Genomic DNA, 17,617 nt, shown 5'->3' on the forward strand with positions numbered 1-17,617 from the left:
TGTCTATTCCGGTGGATTACCTGAAGAGGCAGACATCACTTGCACAGAAAGTCGCCATATTCAGACCGCTGAATTAATATAGTCACTCATTATTCACTTTAGAGCGCACGTTGCAATTGAGAAATCCAAGTCGAGCAGTCGAACTCAACAAGCATTCACCACTACTCGAATCCACCACCGATCAGCCTGACGTCTGGCCGAAGAAAGAGGAGATTGATTGCGACGAGCAAGAAGAACTGGATGTCGAAGAATCAGCTCTCCGTGAAAAGGCTAAACGGAAAGCTGTGCTCAAAAATATGATCGCCTATGAAGAGGACCCAGTGCCGGGCAGCAGTGGTCCGTCTGCGGAGAATCAGGACTGGCACAGCCAATAACTCCTGCAAGGCGAGCGTTCTTCGACTCCCATAAGCGGCAAGCCTACCAGCAGGAACACGAAGAATAATCTCCATGCCAGCCAACATCGGCCAAGGGCGACGAATGCCGCAGACAAAACTCAAAAGAAACACGATCATGGCGCACATCCGGACGAGACATGCCCTTCATACCCGGTCCTAGCAGAACAGGCAAACCTGGAGCACCTCATATGGCAGTGCTCGGGCCTTTGTTGTATTCGGCACCGGGTAATCGAAGACCTCTCTATCGAGCAATAACAGGGAAGTCTTCCGTGAGTGGATTCACCCCACGAGGCGCCCGCGGGAGCGAAAGGAAATACTGGACAGTATCTTGGACTCCAGTACTTCATTTAGCCCTTATAACCTGGCCACAGGGCAAGTCATGAGGTCTGAGATCCTTAGTAGTTATTTGGCTCAGTAAAGTGATTTGAAACAACAAACAAAACAAGTAGTGAAGTCACCTCTGCTTAGCGGAAATCCCAAGACTATTATGCCACCATCGAGATATCCGTCCCCAATATTGGCTAAAATGCGCATTGCCGTTCCAGTAAATGTAGTCCTGAGCGGCTGGAGGGGCGTCTTTCGGAAGCTTTTAGCTGGAACGCCGATGCATGGCGCATCTTAAGCTAACGTACGCGCAGTTTAGCGTGTCTAGTTGCCCCGCCGCACGTGCGTCGAGCTTGCATAACATGCTCCAACTATTCCGTCATTTCAAAGAAACCGATGTGGCGCAGAGATTGAACTGGCTCGCAATCGAGAAATGTCATGAGTTGGAACCTCGCCAAGGAGCGAGGATGTTTATTGTCCTGCTCCATGGCATTTTAATGACGGACACACCGGCCGGTCGGCTGACAGAAGGAAGGCATTGCGCGAAGACCCGCTTGTGGCTCTGTATAGTGGCAGTCGCCATCAAAAGAACCACGCTCATAATTTAATTTATTTGAGGACTTTTGAAAATCACAGAAAGAAGGACAACGAAAGTGTGGCAAAAATAATCAACAACGAGAACTATGATTCTCGTTTTAACGGCGTCAAAGTCTGCTCGGCCTTGGCGATAAAAAAAGTATGTCCAATAATACGCACGTCCTGGTCATCTTGGTCACAAATACCAATTTCCCCCCCAGGTAGGAACATGGGTCCTTATCACGTCTGCTAAGCGTGAAGAGGAGTTGCCGATCACTCCGAGCAGGCTTGATCGGTAAGCGTAGAGAAATATCATGCTTATATTAAGCGTGTAAAACACCTGCAAACACACGCTTAGATAAGCATGAATTTTTTTTAGAGTGCACCTTGGGAAAGCTCACTGATTTGCGTGAAATGTCTCTCGCTTTCTCTTAGATACACGCTGGCACGCGTGCAACAATGCTCGAGCGTGGTGAGGCGACGATCGGAGGAATTAGCGAGCATGCGAGATCACAGGCGCCCGATTCCACACGGCAGTGGTGGAGCGAAGCAAATATACCACTGGCAACCATGGCTTAGAAAGAAGCAGTTTCGAAGTGCGCAGTGCATTGCGCACATCATTGTGTGCGGGATAAGAAAACCAACGTGCGAAGTACAAAACAATGCTAGAGAGCTGTACTCATGCGTGCGTCCTATTCTACATCCCTTGTTCCTCGCACCTTTTTTGTTGTATTCACAACGCATTCTGCCCCTATGAGCGCCGGCGCGGCACTTCGGCGGCACTGTCACGGCTTGTCATGAGGATGCATGCTGATAGCCCGAGGGGAAGGGCGACTGCAAAATATTCCATAGCGTTGCCGCGAACAATGTACAGCGATAAACCAAGATTGCAGGCCAGTGCTTCGCAATGTCATAAAAAGGGAGCAAAGGTACACAATATGTCATCGTTCGATGACGTAGTTTTAGCGCAAGCGCGCGACGCATAGACGAAGAGAAAGGTTGCAGGAGGGCAGAGAAGGGTGAAATTGCACCGAAGTTATTGTGTTACATTATTAACGCTAACAAGCGGAATCTTCCCGGTTTACTTAAAGCTCGTGCTGAAACCGCGCTACAGCATCTTTCGAAAAAGCAAAAAAAGTTTTTCGAGAAGGTCTTTTGGGCCGATGCCTTAAACAATGCCAGTATTGTAATCAATTTTCACAACTTTTTCTTTCACGAGCCCTTTATATTATAGCATACTGTGCGTAAAGGGATCTGAGAGCAACGTTGTTTGTTACACTGGCTGTCCACGTAATGATAATTTAAAGTTATATTCAAACATTGTTGCGTGAAGTGGTCATGTGGCTAGATACTTAAACCTACCTGCTCTATTTAAAAATGTATTTATTACAGGATAGCGATCATATTTTATGCGCGTCAGTGAAATTTTGCATATATAACCACCTTACCCTGAGATTAGCGTGATGAATGAGCTTGTCCAAGTTGATGAACCAATGACCGGCGCTCTGGTAGTTGAAGTCATTGCCCATAGTGACCGGGATATTTTTCGTCCTGTAGTATTTTGCCTGCGGCATGAAGTACAAAAGAAAAGTAAATTCACGGCGTAAAAAGAAATAGCGATAGGGGGGCGTCTTTGCTGAACTCAGCACCGATCATCTCCGCTTTCTCTGCGTGCTGCGAAACCACTCGTTCCTCAAGCCTTCTTCACCGAAAGATGTTCAGTACACCCACCCAACGTTAGCAGTACTGTTTCAGCAACTAGTAGTGAATTTTTCGATTCCTGAGATTCTTTCTTATTAGCCTCCTCTCTTGAGCAATGTCAAAAAGGTGCTTGCTCAGCCGTTGAATAATTTTCAATTGTTTCAAGACGATTTTGTTGCGAAATTTTAAAGCTAAGCTTTCTTTGCCTCTGTCACGATCCGCCCGGGTTCGTGAACGAGGGAAGGCTCGAGGCCCCCTCCGTTAGACAGACGCTCCGTTGCGTGGTGGTGCTGAACGATGACTGACCGCCGAGCAGCTGTGCGCGTCGGTGTTTATTGGTGCGGTGACCAATGTTGCCTACCGAGCCTGGCGGGCCAACGAAGATTATGCCCGAGCGGGCGTCACACGCTTCTTACATCCTCATTCCCTGCACTTTGCGGATGCTGCTGTCTTGCAACTTTCTGCTGGCTGCTGTCTTAGCAGATAACAGCTGAGGCCACTGGGTAGCTGCCCGAATACAGGGAACTTGGGCCACTGCAGATGCAACTGTGTATTTGGCACTATGACTCGAGAGGTATATAGGAGCGCTAAATTTAATTATGTATATATCATGCTTCTCTTAGAAATACACCTCTCGTGGACATTCTTCTCTCGACAAGCATTATATATTGATTTTGCCCTCGTGACACCAACAGCTAACAGCCACAGCCGACGAGGCTCTGCACGAGCCATCCGCTATACTGCTGCTGATACCTCGCTAACGTAAACAAGCTTCCGGCCATTTAGACTCCAAAATTGCATTGTATCTGTCCGTCTTCTTTCATTTATTTTTTTCATTCCTGTTATTATTCTCTAAATGTTTCCGTTGTTTTCTTGTCAGAACCAAATGTATTCTTCTAATTTCATTCAAATCATGATCTGTCCCCATAGTGGGTATGCGCCCGCCATCAGAAAGGGGAAACCAAGCCAAATCAACGTCTTACAGCCCTCGTGCTTCCCCGCGTCGCGCCGTGGTGCACGAGCCAGTCTTAAAACATAAACAAGGTCAGAGAAGTTAAGCGATACTGACAGATGTTTGGCGTTAACAATTAACATTTGAAAGCTACTCAGATGAACGCGAATCTTTTATGAAATCAGATGTCGATCTAATGCGGCTCGGCTCAGATAGCGCTTCTCTATGCAGACCACTTCGATGGCTCAGTGCGTCTCCTATGCCTCCAACGAAGGAGGGAGAGGGGCGGGCGGCGAAGCGAAAACGCTGCAGGTTTAGCGATCATTGGGCGCACGTTGAAGAAGCTTAGGTGCTCTAAATTATAACGCCCACCTCTATACGGCGTCTGTCATAGCCCGAGTTGCTTGGGGACGTTAAACCCAATTAATCAATCAGTCAATCGACAAACCGCCTAAAATTGGTTCTAAACAGCACTGCATTGTTTTATAGAGACAGGAAAATGGAAGAACTAATATGAACAAGAAAGCGCTTCTAACTACAGCGCTATTTCGAACCAATGTTATTCCACCCGCCGTGGTGACGCAGTGGCTATGGCGTTCCAGTGCTGAGCACAGGCTGCGGGTTCGATTCTCGACCACGGCGAAAGAGAGCAAAATATAAAGAAAGGAGCTCGTGTAAGTATATTCAGCTTCCCGTTAAGGAATACCTGCGGGCGGTCAAAACTAACCCGTAGCTCTCCCCTATGGCTTATCTCTAAGCCCCAGTGTTGATTTGTCACGTTAAACTCAATCAATCAATCAATCAATCAATCAATCAATCAATCAATCAATCAATCAATCAATCAATTGTTCTTCCTACTAGCACCAACACAAGCCTAATTTCCGAAAATAACACCGAGCTACAGCACTCGCGCACCAGGAGAGGATTCCGTATTATTAAACGAGTGCTCCTCAAGGCAAAAACGTCGAACTGAGTCGTCATAGCGTACTGTACGTACCGTTGCCCTTGCGTAGCTGAGAAACTCGTCCACCTTGTATTTGACATTGTATTCATCACTGTCAGGGTCATCCTGCAACAGAAAGGACAGCAACCAGACTGAGCAACTTTGATCCGCCTATATGCGTGTTATCAACAGCTATGTATACTTGTTAACTACCGCATCATAAGAGCGCCCAACATCTCATTCTCGCGGAGAATTGCCGCGCACGCGTTGTTTTACCGTTTGTCGGCCATCGCTTTCCCTGAGTTCTTGATACTCTTATGTTTCTTGCTACCGGCAGTTTAGAGATGCGCTGCATTCCGTTCCAAGCAAAGTAGGCAACGTTACGAAGGCGAGAGAGACTTCTCGCACGGCTCGTGCTCGGAACCAATAAATATTGCGCCGCGTAAGAAAGATATGTGATTCGATGCAACGCTAAATCGCATACGTTTATCTCGCAAAACATGACTTAAGTATTGCATGGAAGGTATCGCAGATATAAACCTATTTACCACCGAATAGATGGAGTGACACGTTTCTGTGACAAGCGGCCACAGTGAACCTCTTGCGCTCGCGACCAAAACATATAGTGGGTCGCATATAGCACAGACGTGCACAAACAATACCTGATTTGATGCTCCCTCACGTGCGAAAGTTGTAGCTGAACTGTGAGAAGTACAGCTATTCCGTAAAATGTGTCTCAGATAAAAGAAGAACAAGAAGAAAAATCCGAAACGTGCGGAGCGAAACTTCTACGAGCGCAGTAGTTGCGTAACATTGCTTGCTGTGCACGTTTTCGCAGATAGCAGTTAAGCCACATACATGCAGGCTAAAAAGACTTGCATTAATCTTGCATACCACATTAAAAAAAAGCGTTATTCGGATCAAAAACACACGAATAAACACGCGTGAATCGCGCGAGAAAATGAAAATATAGGTCGAAAACTGTCAGCGCGTTCGCTAATAGCTATACCCCGCGGAGGATTGCTTTAGCGCAGATGTACGGCGGTGACTGCCCACAGAATGACAGGTACCGTTGCTTGCGTCATTTCACCCAAGTGTATTCAACCGATAGGCGGAATATAAAAAAAGTGATAGCTTAATAGCGTTAATTGCAAACTTAACTGACTAATGACCCCTCCCGAAATCCTATACATCACTGGAAATGTAAATCTGGTAATATTCAGGCCGCAGTCAAACTTGACCCATACAATCAAGAAACATCTATAGCTGCTTAACTTTACTAGCAAACACGGGTTGAAAGCAGCAAACATAGAATGTTTTGAAAGGAAGACGCATTAGAGCTAACACCATTCAAGGCACCCCAACTAAAAATATCCAGCACCCTCCGCAAGAGAGGCAAGAAGGGGGCTTAGAGCTTGTTAAGTTTATGCATGACGCTGAACGTACTTCCACTCCCAACCCCCAATTTTATTTTATCTTTGCCTCAAACACTGTAAAATACATTTCCAGTTGTCTAACTTCATTCTCGAAAGTTTTAATAAATGCATGAGTGTTTTTATGCACTGATCCAGGCTGGCCATTGGCCACATGCATCAGATTTAACATATAGCAGAACCCATACGCATCACATACTGAAACTCATAGCGAATCGTGGCACAATGACGTTCACGTTACCTATCGCCTGTCCAAAGGGGGATAAGTCTCCGTACCCGGCTTACACTGTGGTAACACGCACACACAAACAAAAATACACAAAAAAGGGATACTTGCCACTATGGCCTCGTCGGAGCAGTATATGTCGAAGCAAAATCCACTGGGCGGGCTGTACGTATTTGGGAGAATACCCGTGAAAATGTTGGCATCCTTTCCTGTGTAATGCGTAGAACAAGCGCCACAGAATTTCCCTTTAGGTGCAACAAATACGAAGTGTGCATACGGGTGCTTTTAGGTGGCGCCGGCCATTCTCCGTCGCGCATTGTACGGCGCAAAGATGCTAGCAATTTCAATCACATTACATCTATAGCACTAAGAAAGTTAGGTTACCTGAGACGAACGTTATATAAATCGCCAGAACACACTAAATTACTAATATATGAAACACTCATTCGTCCTGTATTAGAGTACGCTTCATGCGCCTGGAACCCGTATAGTGTGCGACATTAACGAAGTTGAATAGGTACAAAGGAAGGCTGCTCGTTTCATTTGTCATCGCTACGATCGTGATTTTTCGCCCACATCCGCAATGAATTCTTTGAATTTATCTCTTCTATGCACAAGGCGGCATATAGATTCCATGAAGCTATTACATTCAATTATTCACTCATGTTGTCGACTATCCGCTGATGATTACATCGCGTATGCCAGTGCTCTTCCAACTAGGCGCTGTCGCACCCTCAACCTGAAGTCTTTCTTTGCGCGCACTAACATGTTCAAACACAGCTATTTCCCGAGAGTTGTCGACTGCTGGAACGAGTTACCCGGTTCTGTTCGTGAATTGGCACTGTCTGATTTTGTGGAAGCACTAGTGTGATAAGATTGTTGTCCCTTTTTTTTATCTATTATGTTCAACTGCCTTTTTTTCTGTTTCTTGCGTTTGTTGTACTCCACTCCTGCAATAGCCCTGAATAGGGCTGCAGTATTTGAATATAAGTAAATAAATAAATGCATTTGGAACTCTAATAGAGGCAATGCAGGTGGGCATATGTGGTTCCAGTCGCTACACGTTTGAGGAAAGAGTGAAAGTGTGGGTTGCACGACAACGAGAAACGGACACCTCATGACGACGGTCGACACGAGATGCTATAAAAAATTGCACATGTTGATATAGACGTATGGAAAATACTTAGCATGCAAGCTTGACCTTAACATTTGCCTGGTGTTCGGTCATTACCATAGAGGCGTTATTGCGGTCGCTTTCATTCGCTCTTGACGATGGTTAAAACCATGAAATATAAGGGGGCATCCTTATGGTTCTCTTTGTATTTATTTCATTTTTTTATTTATTTCCTAGGGACTGCCACACGAAAAACGGTACCGGAATGCTCACCAAGGTTGTCACTGGCCCTCCAAATAAACTCCAGCCGACGCTCCTTCTTGCGTGCTGCAAAATCCTGGTAGTCAAGTCGCCCAAAGAAGTACCCATCCATTCCCATCTGTGAAATAGAAAAGGAAACCCTTAGCTCTCGGCGTGCTGAGTTTTTCAGAAAGCTCGAACGACGCGTACAAAAAAAGAATAAAGAAAGAAAAAGACCGAAGTAAATTACGCGATTTCTAAGAGCTAAACCCAACCACCAGTTGAAGTAAGCTTTCGTAATTACTGCCCCTTACAATATTCACTTGCCACCACCACCCTCCCTCCTCCTTTCTTTTCCTTTTTTCGGGCACAGCCCGAGGGCAATAAAAGAAAACAGTGTGGAGGTCGGATATATCTGTTAACTTAAATAATTACGTTCACGCCACGCAGACAGCAGATACGTACAAGAGTGAAAACTTGCGTGGTGTTCTTAATAACCGCAGTGTACAACTTTGCGCAGAACAGCAAGGCGCAAATCATTATTGAAGCAATAGTAATATTCTTCAACAATGGCAAACATTACTGCAGAATGAATCAATAATGTCCATGTTGTTGCACACCAACAGCCACCGAAGAAATCACTTTTTCCACTTTTCTGCGTTTAATCGACATATCTTCTCCAAAACAGCAGCTTTTCATTCTAGATCGAGAAGTGCCTGCAAAGGAGATGGCATTTACGCGACCCGACAGCGGGGCATCTGCGTCGACTGCAGACTTAAAGGAGCACTGGACAAAGATTTTCGAAGTTCCAGAAAGGAAGTCACACTTGGCGAGTACGTAGCCTGGGAAGCGCTTGTATGTTAATTTGACACAAAAGGCCATTTTTGAGATGACGGACCTGGCGCCATCGACATTGCCGCGACGTCATTACAAAGTCAAATTTGAAGACGTCGTGTTGCAATAAGGCTAGGAACGATGGCATCACTCATACAAGATAAACAGGAGGGCCGCGAACGTTTCTTTCTGCATGGCGGGGCTCGCGTGTGGCAACGGCAACGAGGACCGGTGCCAGCCGGTGAATCGTGCCGCCTTGATGGATCCACCTCCCGAGTAGAGAAACCGAAACTGGGGCCATCCTCACAAAGCTTGTCGTTCCTAAGTGCTTCTTGCAATTGGCCAGCCGCTGTCGCTAATAATATGTCCAGCTTCAGGATTGGCAGGAATTTGCTCTTTTAAGAACTCTAGCGTAAGAGTGATTTGCGATCACGGGCCTTCGTTCGTACTAGCGGGTACTTTAGTAAATTGTTTACGGTGCTCTAATAATAGCAATTATTTTTTCTACGGATTAGAAGGTCTCGGCCTTCATTCAACGCAAAAAAAAATCAGAAATAGATAGGTCGGAAATGTCGTGTCACTATACTCCAGCCTTCATGTTACACCTCTCGCATTTCAGACTCTTAAGTAGATCGCCAATTCACTCCGCTTCCTATTTCGTTCGGCACGGGAAGAGGTTTCGGAAGACGCACGAGCTGAGAGAAAACATTGCGCACGCACGAATACGCTCAGTCACAAACATCATCCACGGCACGCGCAAGTCCGTATCGTGGAAACCAGAGTGGACAGCGAACCCTGACAGGGCGAACTGATAATAAATTTTGCTATAAAAAGAAAAAAAAAAGTGTACAACCACAGTAGCAGTTGCGTCGCATGAGGCACCATCTGCCGCTTTATGTGCCATCACAAGTGCACCATTTCACATGCCATCAATGAGACTACGAACAACAGCTCTTGGCTCGCACTTGGGTTGGCGTGGCGATCATTGAGGCCATTGAAGCTCCAGAAAGGCGGTATACGGGTAAAGCTCCTGGATCGACGCTGTGCAGGCGCTTGAGAGGCAAAGGTATTGCCGCCCTCCCCCCTTCACGCTTTCATGTCTTTCCTCGGGAGTTCGGATGATTTTTCTTGCGAACACTCAGTCCGCATGCAGGAGTGGCAAACGTTTGCTCTGCCACCATGTAATTGAATGTTTTTGCATGGCGCGAGCTGCTGGAGCGAGTAGCCCAGGCGCGTTAGCGCCAGGACATTTACCTAGTACGCAAAATGCTGTTCTAGGTAACATATCATCTGCGACAAGAGCCGATGGAAACTCTTATGCAGACAATCTAAAAATGACCTGTGAAATTCGGCGGCTGACCACTCTGGCTCTCTTACCTGCGCCAGCAGGGAGGCGTATTCCCTGGAGTGACCGAACGGATCAATCTGCCATCCTATCTTAGGCACGCCGCACTTGCCGAAAGTGTCCTTGAGGAGGCGTATGCCATAGGTCATTTGGTCGATCGTGTTGGTGTAGTGGACGCAGGCCTCGTCGTTCATCACCCAGCCACCGCTGATAAACTCCATGCGACCTGCGTGATGCGGCGATGCGGTCTATATTAAACGGCACATATTCATTAGTGAATCATGAAAATGTTCAGTCTGACTCATTTACTATATGGTTTGAAAAATATCGTTTCGTGTATAGGGGGCCCCAATCTGATGATAGGCGCTTGCGATATCGCCACAATCGCTTCACCAACTAAGCGCACTTTGAAAAGTTATTAGTAAAAACAAACTTGTCTAGCAGTTTCGACTTCGCCGTACTCCTCGGTCGCGTAGCTTGTCAGAATCTAGGTAATGTTGTTTGCCGTCGTTCGGAGCAACTTATGCAACTGTTTTTTATTTTGCCTAATTGCATAATTAGTTATTATTAATTACCTTTTCTTTATATTCTTTGAAAGTTTATATATATATATATATATATATATATATATATATATATATATATATATATATATATATATATATATATATATATATATATATATATATTACAACATAGAGTTAGTTTTATCGGCATAATAGCCTCACTTCATTTAACTTGGTGCATGATAGCTGAGAAATCCTGTATTTATTTATTTATTTATTTATTTATTTATTTATTCCAGGGACGGTACAGAAGACATGCCGAGCCGACCCCGACCCTTGGCAAAGCCCCTTCGCGGTGCCCCAATATTAATTCGCGTCACTATGCCGGCCGCGATAGCAAGAATAGAAACCTTACCAGACTGCACGAGCGCGTTGAAGCGCGCCTTCCTGGTTTCGTTGAGCTTCTTCCACCATAGGTTGAAGAAGCCCGTCTCCACGAAGATGAACCGCCTGCTCGGGTCATTCTCCAGTTCGTTCAGCACGCTCTCGAAGATATAGCGCACGCCCACGTTTGCGTAATAGTTTTTGGCTGCGAAGAAAAGAAAAAGAAACGATAACAACGACGCAAAGATGCCGGAGTCTGAAGGAGCTACCGAAGCTGCACCTAAAGTGCACGCATCATCCATCGCTCGGATAGCACATTCCCGCTGCTCACCTTGGTTTTATAAATAAACTAATGATGATAATGATGACGCCAATGCATCCAGTGTAAACTTGTTTAAATCACCGTCAGGTTTCCCACATTTTACTCCAAACCTACACGGGGCACTTCTCTGACGGGTGGCTCAGACCCTTGCCCTCTTGAGCGTTGATCATTTCAGCTCAGTAAGGAAGCTATTCTCGCCCCGTGCGACCTCTCTCAAAAAGGTTGGGTCTGTGCGGCCATGTAAAATTAAACAGCGATGAAGTCATCACGAAGATGCAAGGATTGACGGTGAGCCAGCAGTGCTGGCATATGGAAGAAATTTTACTCGCCGCCTAAGATAAATTCTGTACGCTTCGTCGGCCGATGCGGACGCCATTATCGCTGAACACTGTCCCCGCCTAATCATATAGCTGAATATATCCTGATTATTTTGCGCTCACTATTAGCTGAAGCTTCTGCTCGGCACAACACCAGGGCCCGGCCGTGTTAAGAAAACGTTGTTACACTATAATTGTTCGTAAGAGAAAATTCCAGCCAATCATGATACTGCACCTACTATTAACTAAGGAGGCCGACCAAAGGCAAACAGCACTTGCGAACGAAATGGTTTGTGAATTCAGCCCCACGGCTCATATTCGCAAGAAATTTCTTACGATAGGATTGTTCGTAAAAGCAGAGTGCAACCAATCGTAAGGTTCAAAATATTATTAGCCACAGCAGCCGGTCAATGGCACACAGCACTTACGAACGAAAACCTTTGTGAATTTGTGCCCTGGATGCTCGAATGTTAAAGATAAAAGCCACTGTGATTTATATCGCTGTAATCTACTATTAAAGAAAGTTGTGCAGCAGGAACTCGTTATTTGTTCTCCCTATTTTTTGCGGTTGTGCCTTTGCTGAAGACTTGCGCGCGTAAAACGTATCCCGGGTGCTGCTCTCTACCACAACAAGACAGCAATATCTGGTAGCACCCACCAAAATATTCTGTGTGTAATAACCGCGTTAGGTTCTACAACACAGAACTGTGATTCTCTCCCAATGGCACGAAACGACTAAACTGCCCACCCCCATGCACCGTACCCTCCTTCCCAAAGCACTATTTACTCTTTCTTTTTAACGTTTCCATGACCCACCCAGTATAGTCATTTGAGCTCTGTTATACTTATGCTTTCCTGAACCCAAGACATCCGGATGTTAACCTCTTGGTCACTTCCTTAATCAGGCATTTAAACAACTTAAATTTAACTTGACCTCGTGCGACCTTTCTTTGTTTCTATTTGCACAGGAGAGCACAATGAATGCAACAAGCACCGCTAAGTAATGAAATTTTATCGAAGGTTACAATGGATGCGAACAACACCCAATTCCGACGTTACGGCGATTTCACCGTGTCCTACTGGATGTCAGCCTATCTCTTTGTATACATAGGCCTCCAGTACCAGCTTACTGAATAGCCTTTCCCTCTCACGACAAAACCCTACAATGTGGTCAGCGAGAAGAATAAGTAGATCCTACACTTTAAAAATGTTTAGCTAGAAGAATAAGTGGATCCTACACTTTAAAATGTTTACACCCTTAAGAGTGCTTGCTTGTAATACAGGCAACACCCATACAGTTAAGGCCTTGCAAAAAAAATAGAGGACGACAAAGGACCTCTAACTAGACGTGCGCCCACAAATCACGTAGTTGAAAACCATGTAATCATTTTGACATCTTTGGGCACACAGAAACACCCGACAGGAGAATTTCACATCTATCCCTGTGAAATTCTCCTGTCGGATATTTCTGTGTGCACAAAGATGTCGAAATGATTACATGGTTTTCAACCACGTGATTTGTGGGCGCACGTCTAGTTAGAGGTCCTTTGTCGTCCTCTATAATTTTTTTGCAAGGCACTAACGGTAGGGGTGTAACTCGTGTGACAGGCAAACACTCTTGATGGTGCAACTATTTTTACAGTGTAGGGACTCAATTGTTCGTTAGTCACAACCACACGAAAAAAACTGACAATGAAGCCAGAGAAACCAAGGGGGAAATCAATTCTTACGCTTAATAGACATGTAGAAATATTAAGGCAAAGACAAACGAAAGTGGACCAAAAGATAACTTGCCGCAGGCGGGAGCCGAGCGCACATCTTCCGCATCATACGGGTGAGTGCCAGTTAAGCTGCCGCGGCCGCCATCGTCCCGTATACTTTCTAGGGCATCGGTGTATGCGTAGAAGATTAACCCTGCTAATGTGAACGCTTCGCACGAAAGAAGTGCCACGTGTGGCCTGCGGCTACAGCGATGTTCGAGCCCCCTCAAACATACGCCTCGAACGAATGATCCTCGCTGCACACATCGAGCCCCCGTGAACAGGGCGCACGTGACGGTGATGAATCTAAGGCAGCAGTTTCGGCGCCCATTTGGAAAACATAATTCGCCCACGAAAATTATTCGGCCCCTCGAGATGGCGATAAAGAGGGCGTGACAGTTCTCGAAGCCCTGTCAGTGTTCTTGGTATCGAGGGACTATACGGAAAGTGCGAGGACGCCATGGCGGCGAGGTACGATGGACTTGACGCAACTTCCGTGGCGAAGTCGCGGCAGTAGCCTCAGATTCAACGTTTTCGTTCTTACTGCCTGTTCGTATATGTTCAGTTTACGGTTATTCCATATTGTTTGTTTGAAGTTTGAGCGCACCGATGATGCATGCGCCGCTTTCTTTTGAACTCTAAAAAAAATTAAACACACAAAACTACTCGTGGAAACAATTCTAGAGAACGCTTCTCAGCACTTTCTGCAACTGTCTTCATTGACAACTTCAGTGATTAGTTATTTTGGATTTGTTAATTAACCAACTACAATGAGAGAGAGAAAAAAAGGCTGAATTGTTGAAGATGACATCGAATAATATGTGCTTGTTCCAGTCACCAAGCGCGCGTCTGCTTTGCGCACCTTAGCTGGAGCACCTTGTATACGGTGCTTACTAGCAACGCATGAATTGAGCAGAATAATAACGATACTTCGCTTTTAATCGCCAGCTCGTCATCCATGCATTTTAGTTTTCGCGGTAAAAGCTCACTTCTTATCTTTGCTCGGTAATATGCTTACTTGCCGTCGCGTGGAAGGCATTCAGCTAACGCCGCGTGATGTGATTACAAACCGTGCCTAGACTTCATGTAAAGCTACCAGCTCATGGTAAAGGTCAAAATTCGTCACGTGGCGCTACAGTTTGTCTCTTTTTTCCCCAAAGTTGAACGGCCCGTCGACGTCAATGCAGAGAACTGCGGGGAGGTCTGCCTGCAGCTCTTGTAGTGACATCGGACGGCTTGTATCACACTGGCAAAGAACAGCCCGTGCACATTTTCTCGCTGCACAAGTGAAATTCTCGTTGCCTTGCAAATGATTATTCAAAAAAAAATAAGCGCAGCTGTCACATGCCGCGAGAAAACTCTCTCGCGCCATGCAAATCGAGAGTGGTTCTTCTTTTACAATGGATCCATTGTCAACGCTCATATACGACGTTAGTGGCCGCAACGTGACGTCAAGAAACGTTTCCGCGACCTCGAGCCCTGCATAGAACAAAACGTTTGGCGACTACACCCTTTTGCACTCTAGGCCACGTGCAGCGAAAAATATGTATTAAAAAAACGGCAGGGATGTTGGGGAGGGGGGGAGAAACGGCGGCAATACGATTGTCGCAAAACGGTGCCGCCACGTGTGAAGTAATTCCCCATTTCTTCATTTCACGTTCTTTTAAAAGCGTAAGCATTTCTATGCCTACCCAACGAGGAAACCCGTCCGTCCGTCCGTCGGTCCGTCACGTAAGACGATCGCTTTCATGATAGGGCCCGCAGCAGCGAGCTAATTGACCTTCGTGCTGACTCTCGCTTCAACGCGAACAAAGTGGCGAAAACACAGCGCACACGAAGCTATCAGCACTCGGAGGACTGTGTCCTCATCGCAGGTCGCTTTCAAGATGGGGCCCATGCGGCCGCGCCATACGCAGCCGCAGCTGGAGTACGATTGATCCCGGCTGATAATGGTTCGCAGCGAGAGGAAGCAGCGTGATCGACTACGTCTACGTATGAGGTCTACCAAACGTGACACTGTTCAATTACGTCACGTGCTACAGCACGCATTGGCCAGTGCTCATCTTCCACGAAGCAGCGGCATCATCCAAGCATACCATTATCCCATTTGAAGATAAAGAAGAAACGCAGCAAGAATAACTAAACAAGAGACAGTATACATGATAAATGTTGTATATTGGTTCATTACAAAATCGCTTTCGTCATTTCATCCCACGTCCACATCCTCTGAGAGCTATATATAACATGAGAGAATGTTGCTAATACACGCCTCTTCTTCATCGTCTCATGCTGGCCTCAGTTAACATTTTGGTGTAGCAACCGCGCTTTTCCATTTCACGATTCTTTCGCGTTGTTTCTCGCAATTATCCCAAACACAGTAGCGTACGACGACGAAACAGCAGGTGATTAGAGTGCTTACGTATCATTTAGATAACCCCCACAAGAGAAATTGCGTGTAATTTTTAATTTTTTTCCATGCGCAAATGTGGTTACGCACAAGTGTGAGCACAAGTGGTCGCGTTAGCTAGGCAAAGCAAATTCAGCGTTTGGTCCTCTTTCAGTACATATAATATTCGATGTTCTGTTTTATTTTATCTTATTTTTTTGGAAGCCAGCCGCCGTCATTTCGCCGGCTGCCGAGCCATTATACTTGAAGCTGGCCTTTTTTCTTCATTTTGAGTACACTGCATACTAAATGTTTTAGAGATTATACACGGACAGAATAAGCAGACCGTGTTACTTTTGTTGGTCTCTTATACGTTCCGTCAGATTAGCCTGTGCATGTTCTTGCTATGTTCACATCCCTGGGAAATGGAGCATGCAGGACAAGCGAACTCGCGCATTGGGCCGGCGATGGTTTGGTTTCCGTTCTATGCCGTCTCACATGCTCCAGTTTTCGCGTTACCGTCACCGACGTATGGCACCTCTCGACGGATAGATTGCATTGCGACTGCTGTTGAGCGTGCTCAACATTGGCCAACTAATTCTTAGCTCATCGGTGAAATGGTACAAAACCAGTGAAATCGTTGAGGGAACTTCGTCAGAGGTGTTCAGTTAAACATTAAACTAGCAATACTAAAGGGGTCAGTTACGTACTGTCGGGGAATCACCTCTCTAAGGACTTTCCAGTGTTAGCGTTGGATGTGCCCACATCATGGAGCTTTTCGTTCTTAAGAGCTGTTTGCCACTGGCTCTTACGAACAGTTAGATTGAAGAGGTGCTCATAAGACCAGTGCAAGCCTATTTAGCAGCACTCTGAGTGTTCCTGTTCGCTGCTGGAAGGCTTGATAAATGGTGAATGGTTTACAAAAAAATTAGTAAATTAGGACCCGTATTCGAAAAAAAAAAGAAAGGTTTTACTCTGAAGCTGTCCGCAGAGCAGAAGCGAGCCGATAGTGACGTCAGACATATAAATCAATCAATCAATCAAGTTTTATTTTCGCCGCAGACAATACATTGTTACTGCAAAAATAGGGGGCCAGAGAAAAAAGCTGCATCTGTGCAGCTTGACTAAGCTCTAGCCGCCCGTACAGCAGCAGTGACACGACGATTTTTTATATGGATTAAGTTATATAAACATCAGCAAATAAAGAAACTATCAGACACTTCCATCACAAATGGCAGTTACAAGAACAATTACACAGCATACATATTTCAATGAACAATTAGAAGCATAAGCAGTTTCAATACAGTCAAACAAACAGGTCAAATAAGGTTTTGTTAGTAAGGGTCCACATATTATAAGCGAAGGCGATCGGCGAATACGAAACACTATTTACGAACGAAAAGTTTTGTGAACTGGGCCGAAGAGGAAGAAGGGAGGAAAAGTGGACTCACTTCCATAGAAGTACTGGTCAACCGTCTTTAGCCATCCCAGATCCATGTGCGTGTGGGCCAGCAGGTGAACGTTCAACATGCCCGGTCTAGTCGCCGGACAACTCTGAGAAAGAAAACATGTACAGCAGTGGACTACTTGAAGCTGCCGCAAAGTAGGTGCAAATTAGAAAACGAAGAAATCTGGTAAGTCTGCGCAGATTGACCCGAGTCACGTCACTCTCTCATGACCTGCGTCGGGAAGGAATGTCGTACAGTGAACCATTGAATAAAATTTTATTCGAGCTTATATGGTAGGACATCTTCAAGCTTTGTACGGCATTGGACTGATAGTTGCATAATAACAAACAAGCTTGAGAACCTACGGACAGCGCAACAAATGATGGAACGGGATATGACAGCTGTATAACG

At 45.7% G+C, this 17,617-nt stretch overlaps 1 protein-coding gene across 4 annotated transcripts in view; it reads right to left on the reverse strand.

Annotated features, from left to right (window-relative positions):
• The window catches only part of LOC142579350 (lysosomal alpha-mannosidase-like), a 72,900-nt gene that overhangs the window by 40,405 nt on the left and 14,878 nt on the right, over window positions 1-17,617 (reverse strand). For all 4 annotated transcript variants that reach the window (XM_075689473.1, XM_075689451.1, XM_075689466.1 and 1 more), the window contains 7 exons: window positions 17,210-17,312; window positions 11,005-11,178; window positions 10,116-10,309; window positions 7,938-8,043; window positions 6,662-6,759; window positions 4,946-5,017; window positions 2,744-2,860 (listed from right to left, as the gene is read on the reverse strand). In XM_075689473.1, coding sequence (XP_075545588.1) covers window positions 2,744-2,860; window positions 4,946-5,017; window positions 6,662-6,759; window positions 7,938-8,043; window positions 10,116-10,309; window positions 11,005-11,178; window positions 17,210-17,312 — 864 coding nt within the window. The remainder of the gene's footprint in view (window positions 1-2,743; window positions 2,861-4,945; window positions 5,018-6,661; window positions 6,760-7,937; window positions 8,044-10,115; window positions 10,310-11,004; window positions 11,179-17,209; window positions 17,313-17,617) is intronic.

The sequence above is a fragment of the Dermacentor variabilis genome, chromosome 1, assembly GCF_050947875.1.
Source record: "Dermacentor variabilis isolate Ectoservices chromosome 1, ASM5094787v1, whole genome shotgun sequence".
NCBI lineage: Eukaryota > Metazoa > Arthropoda > Arachnida > Ixodida > Ixodidae > Dermacentor > Dermacentor variabilis.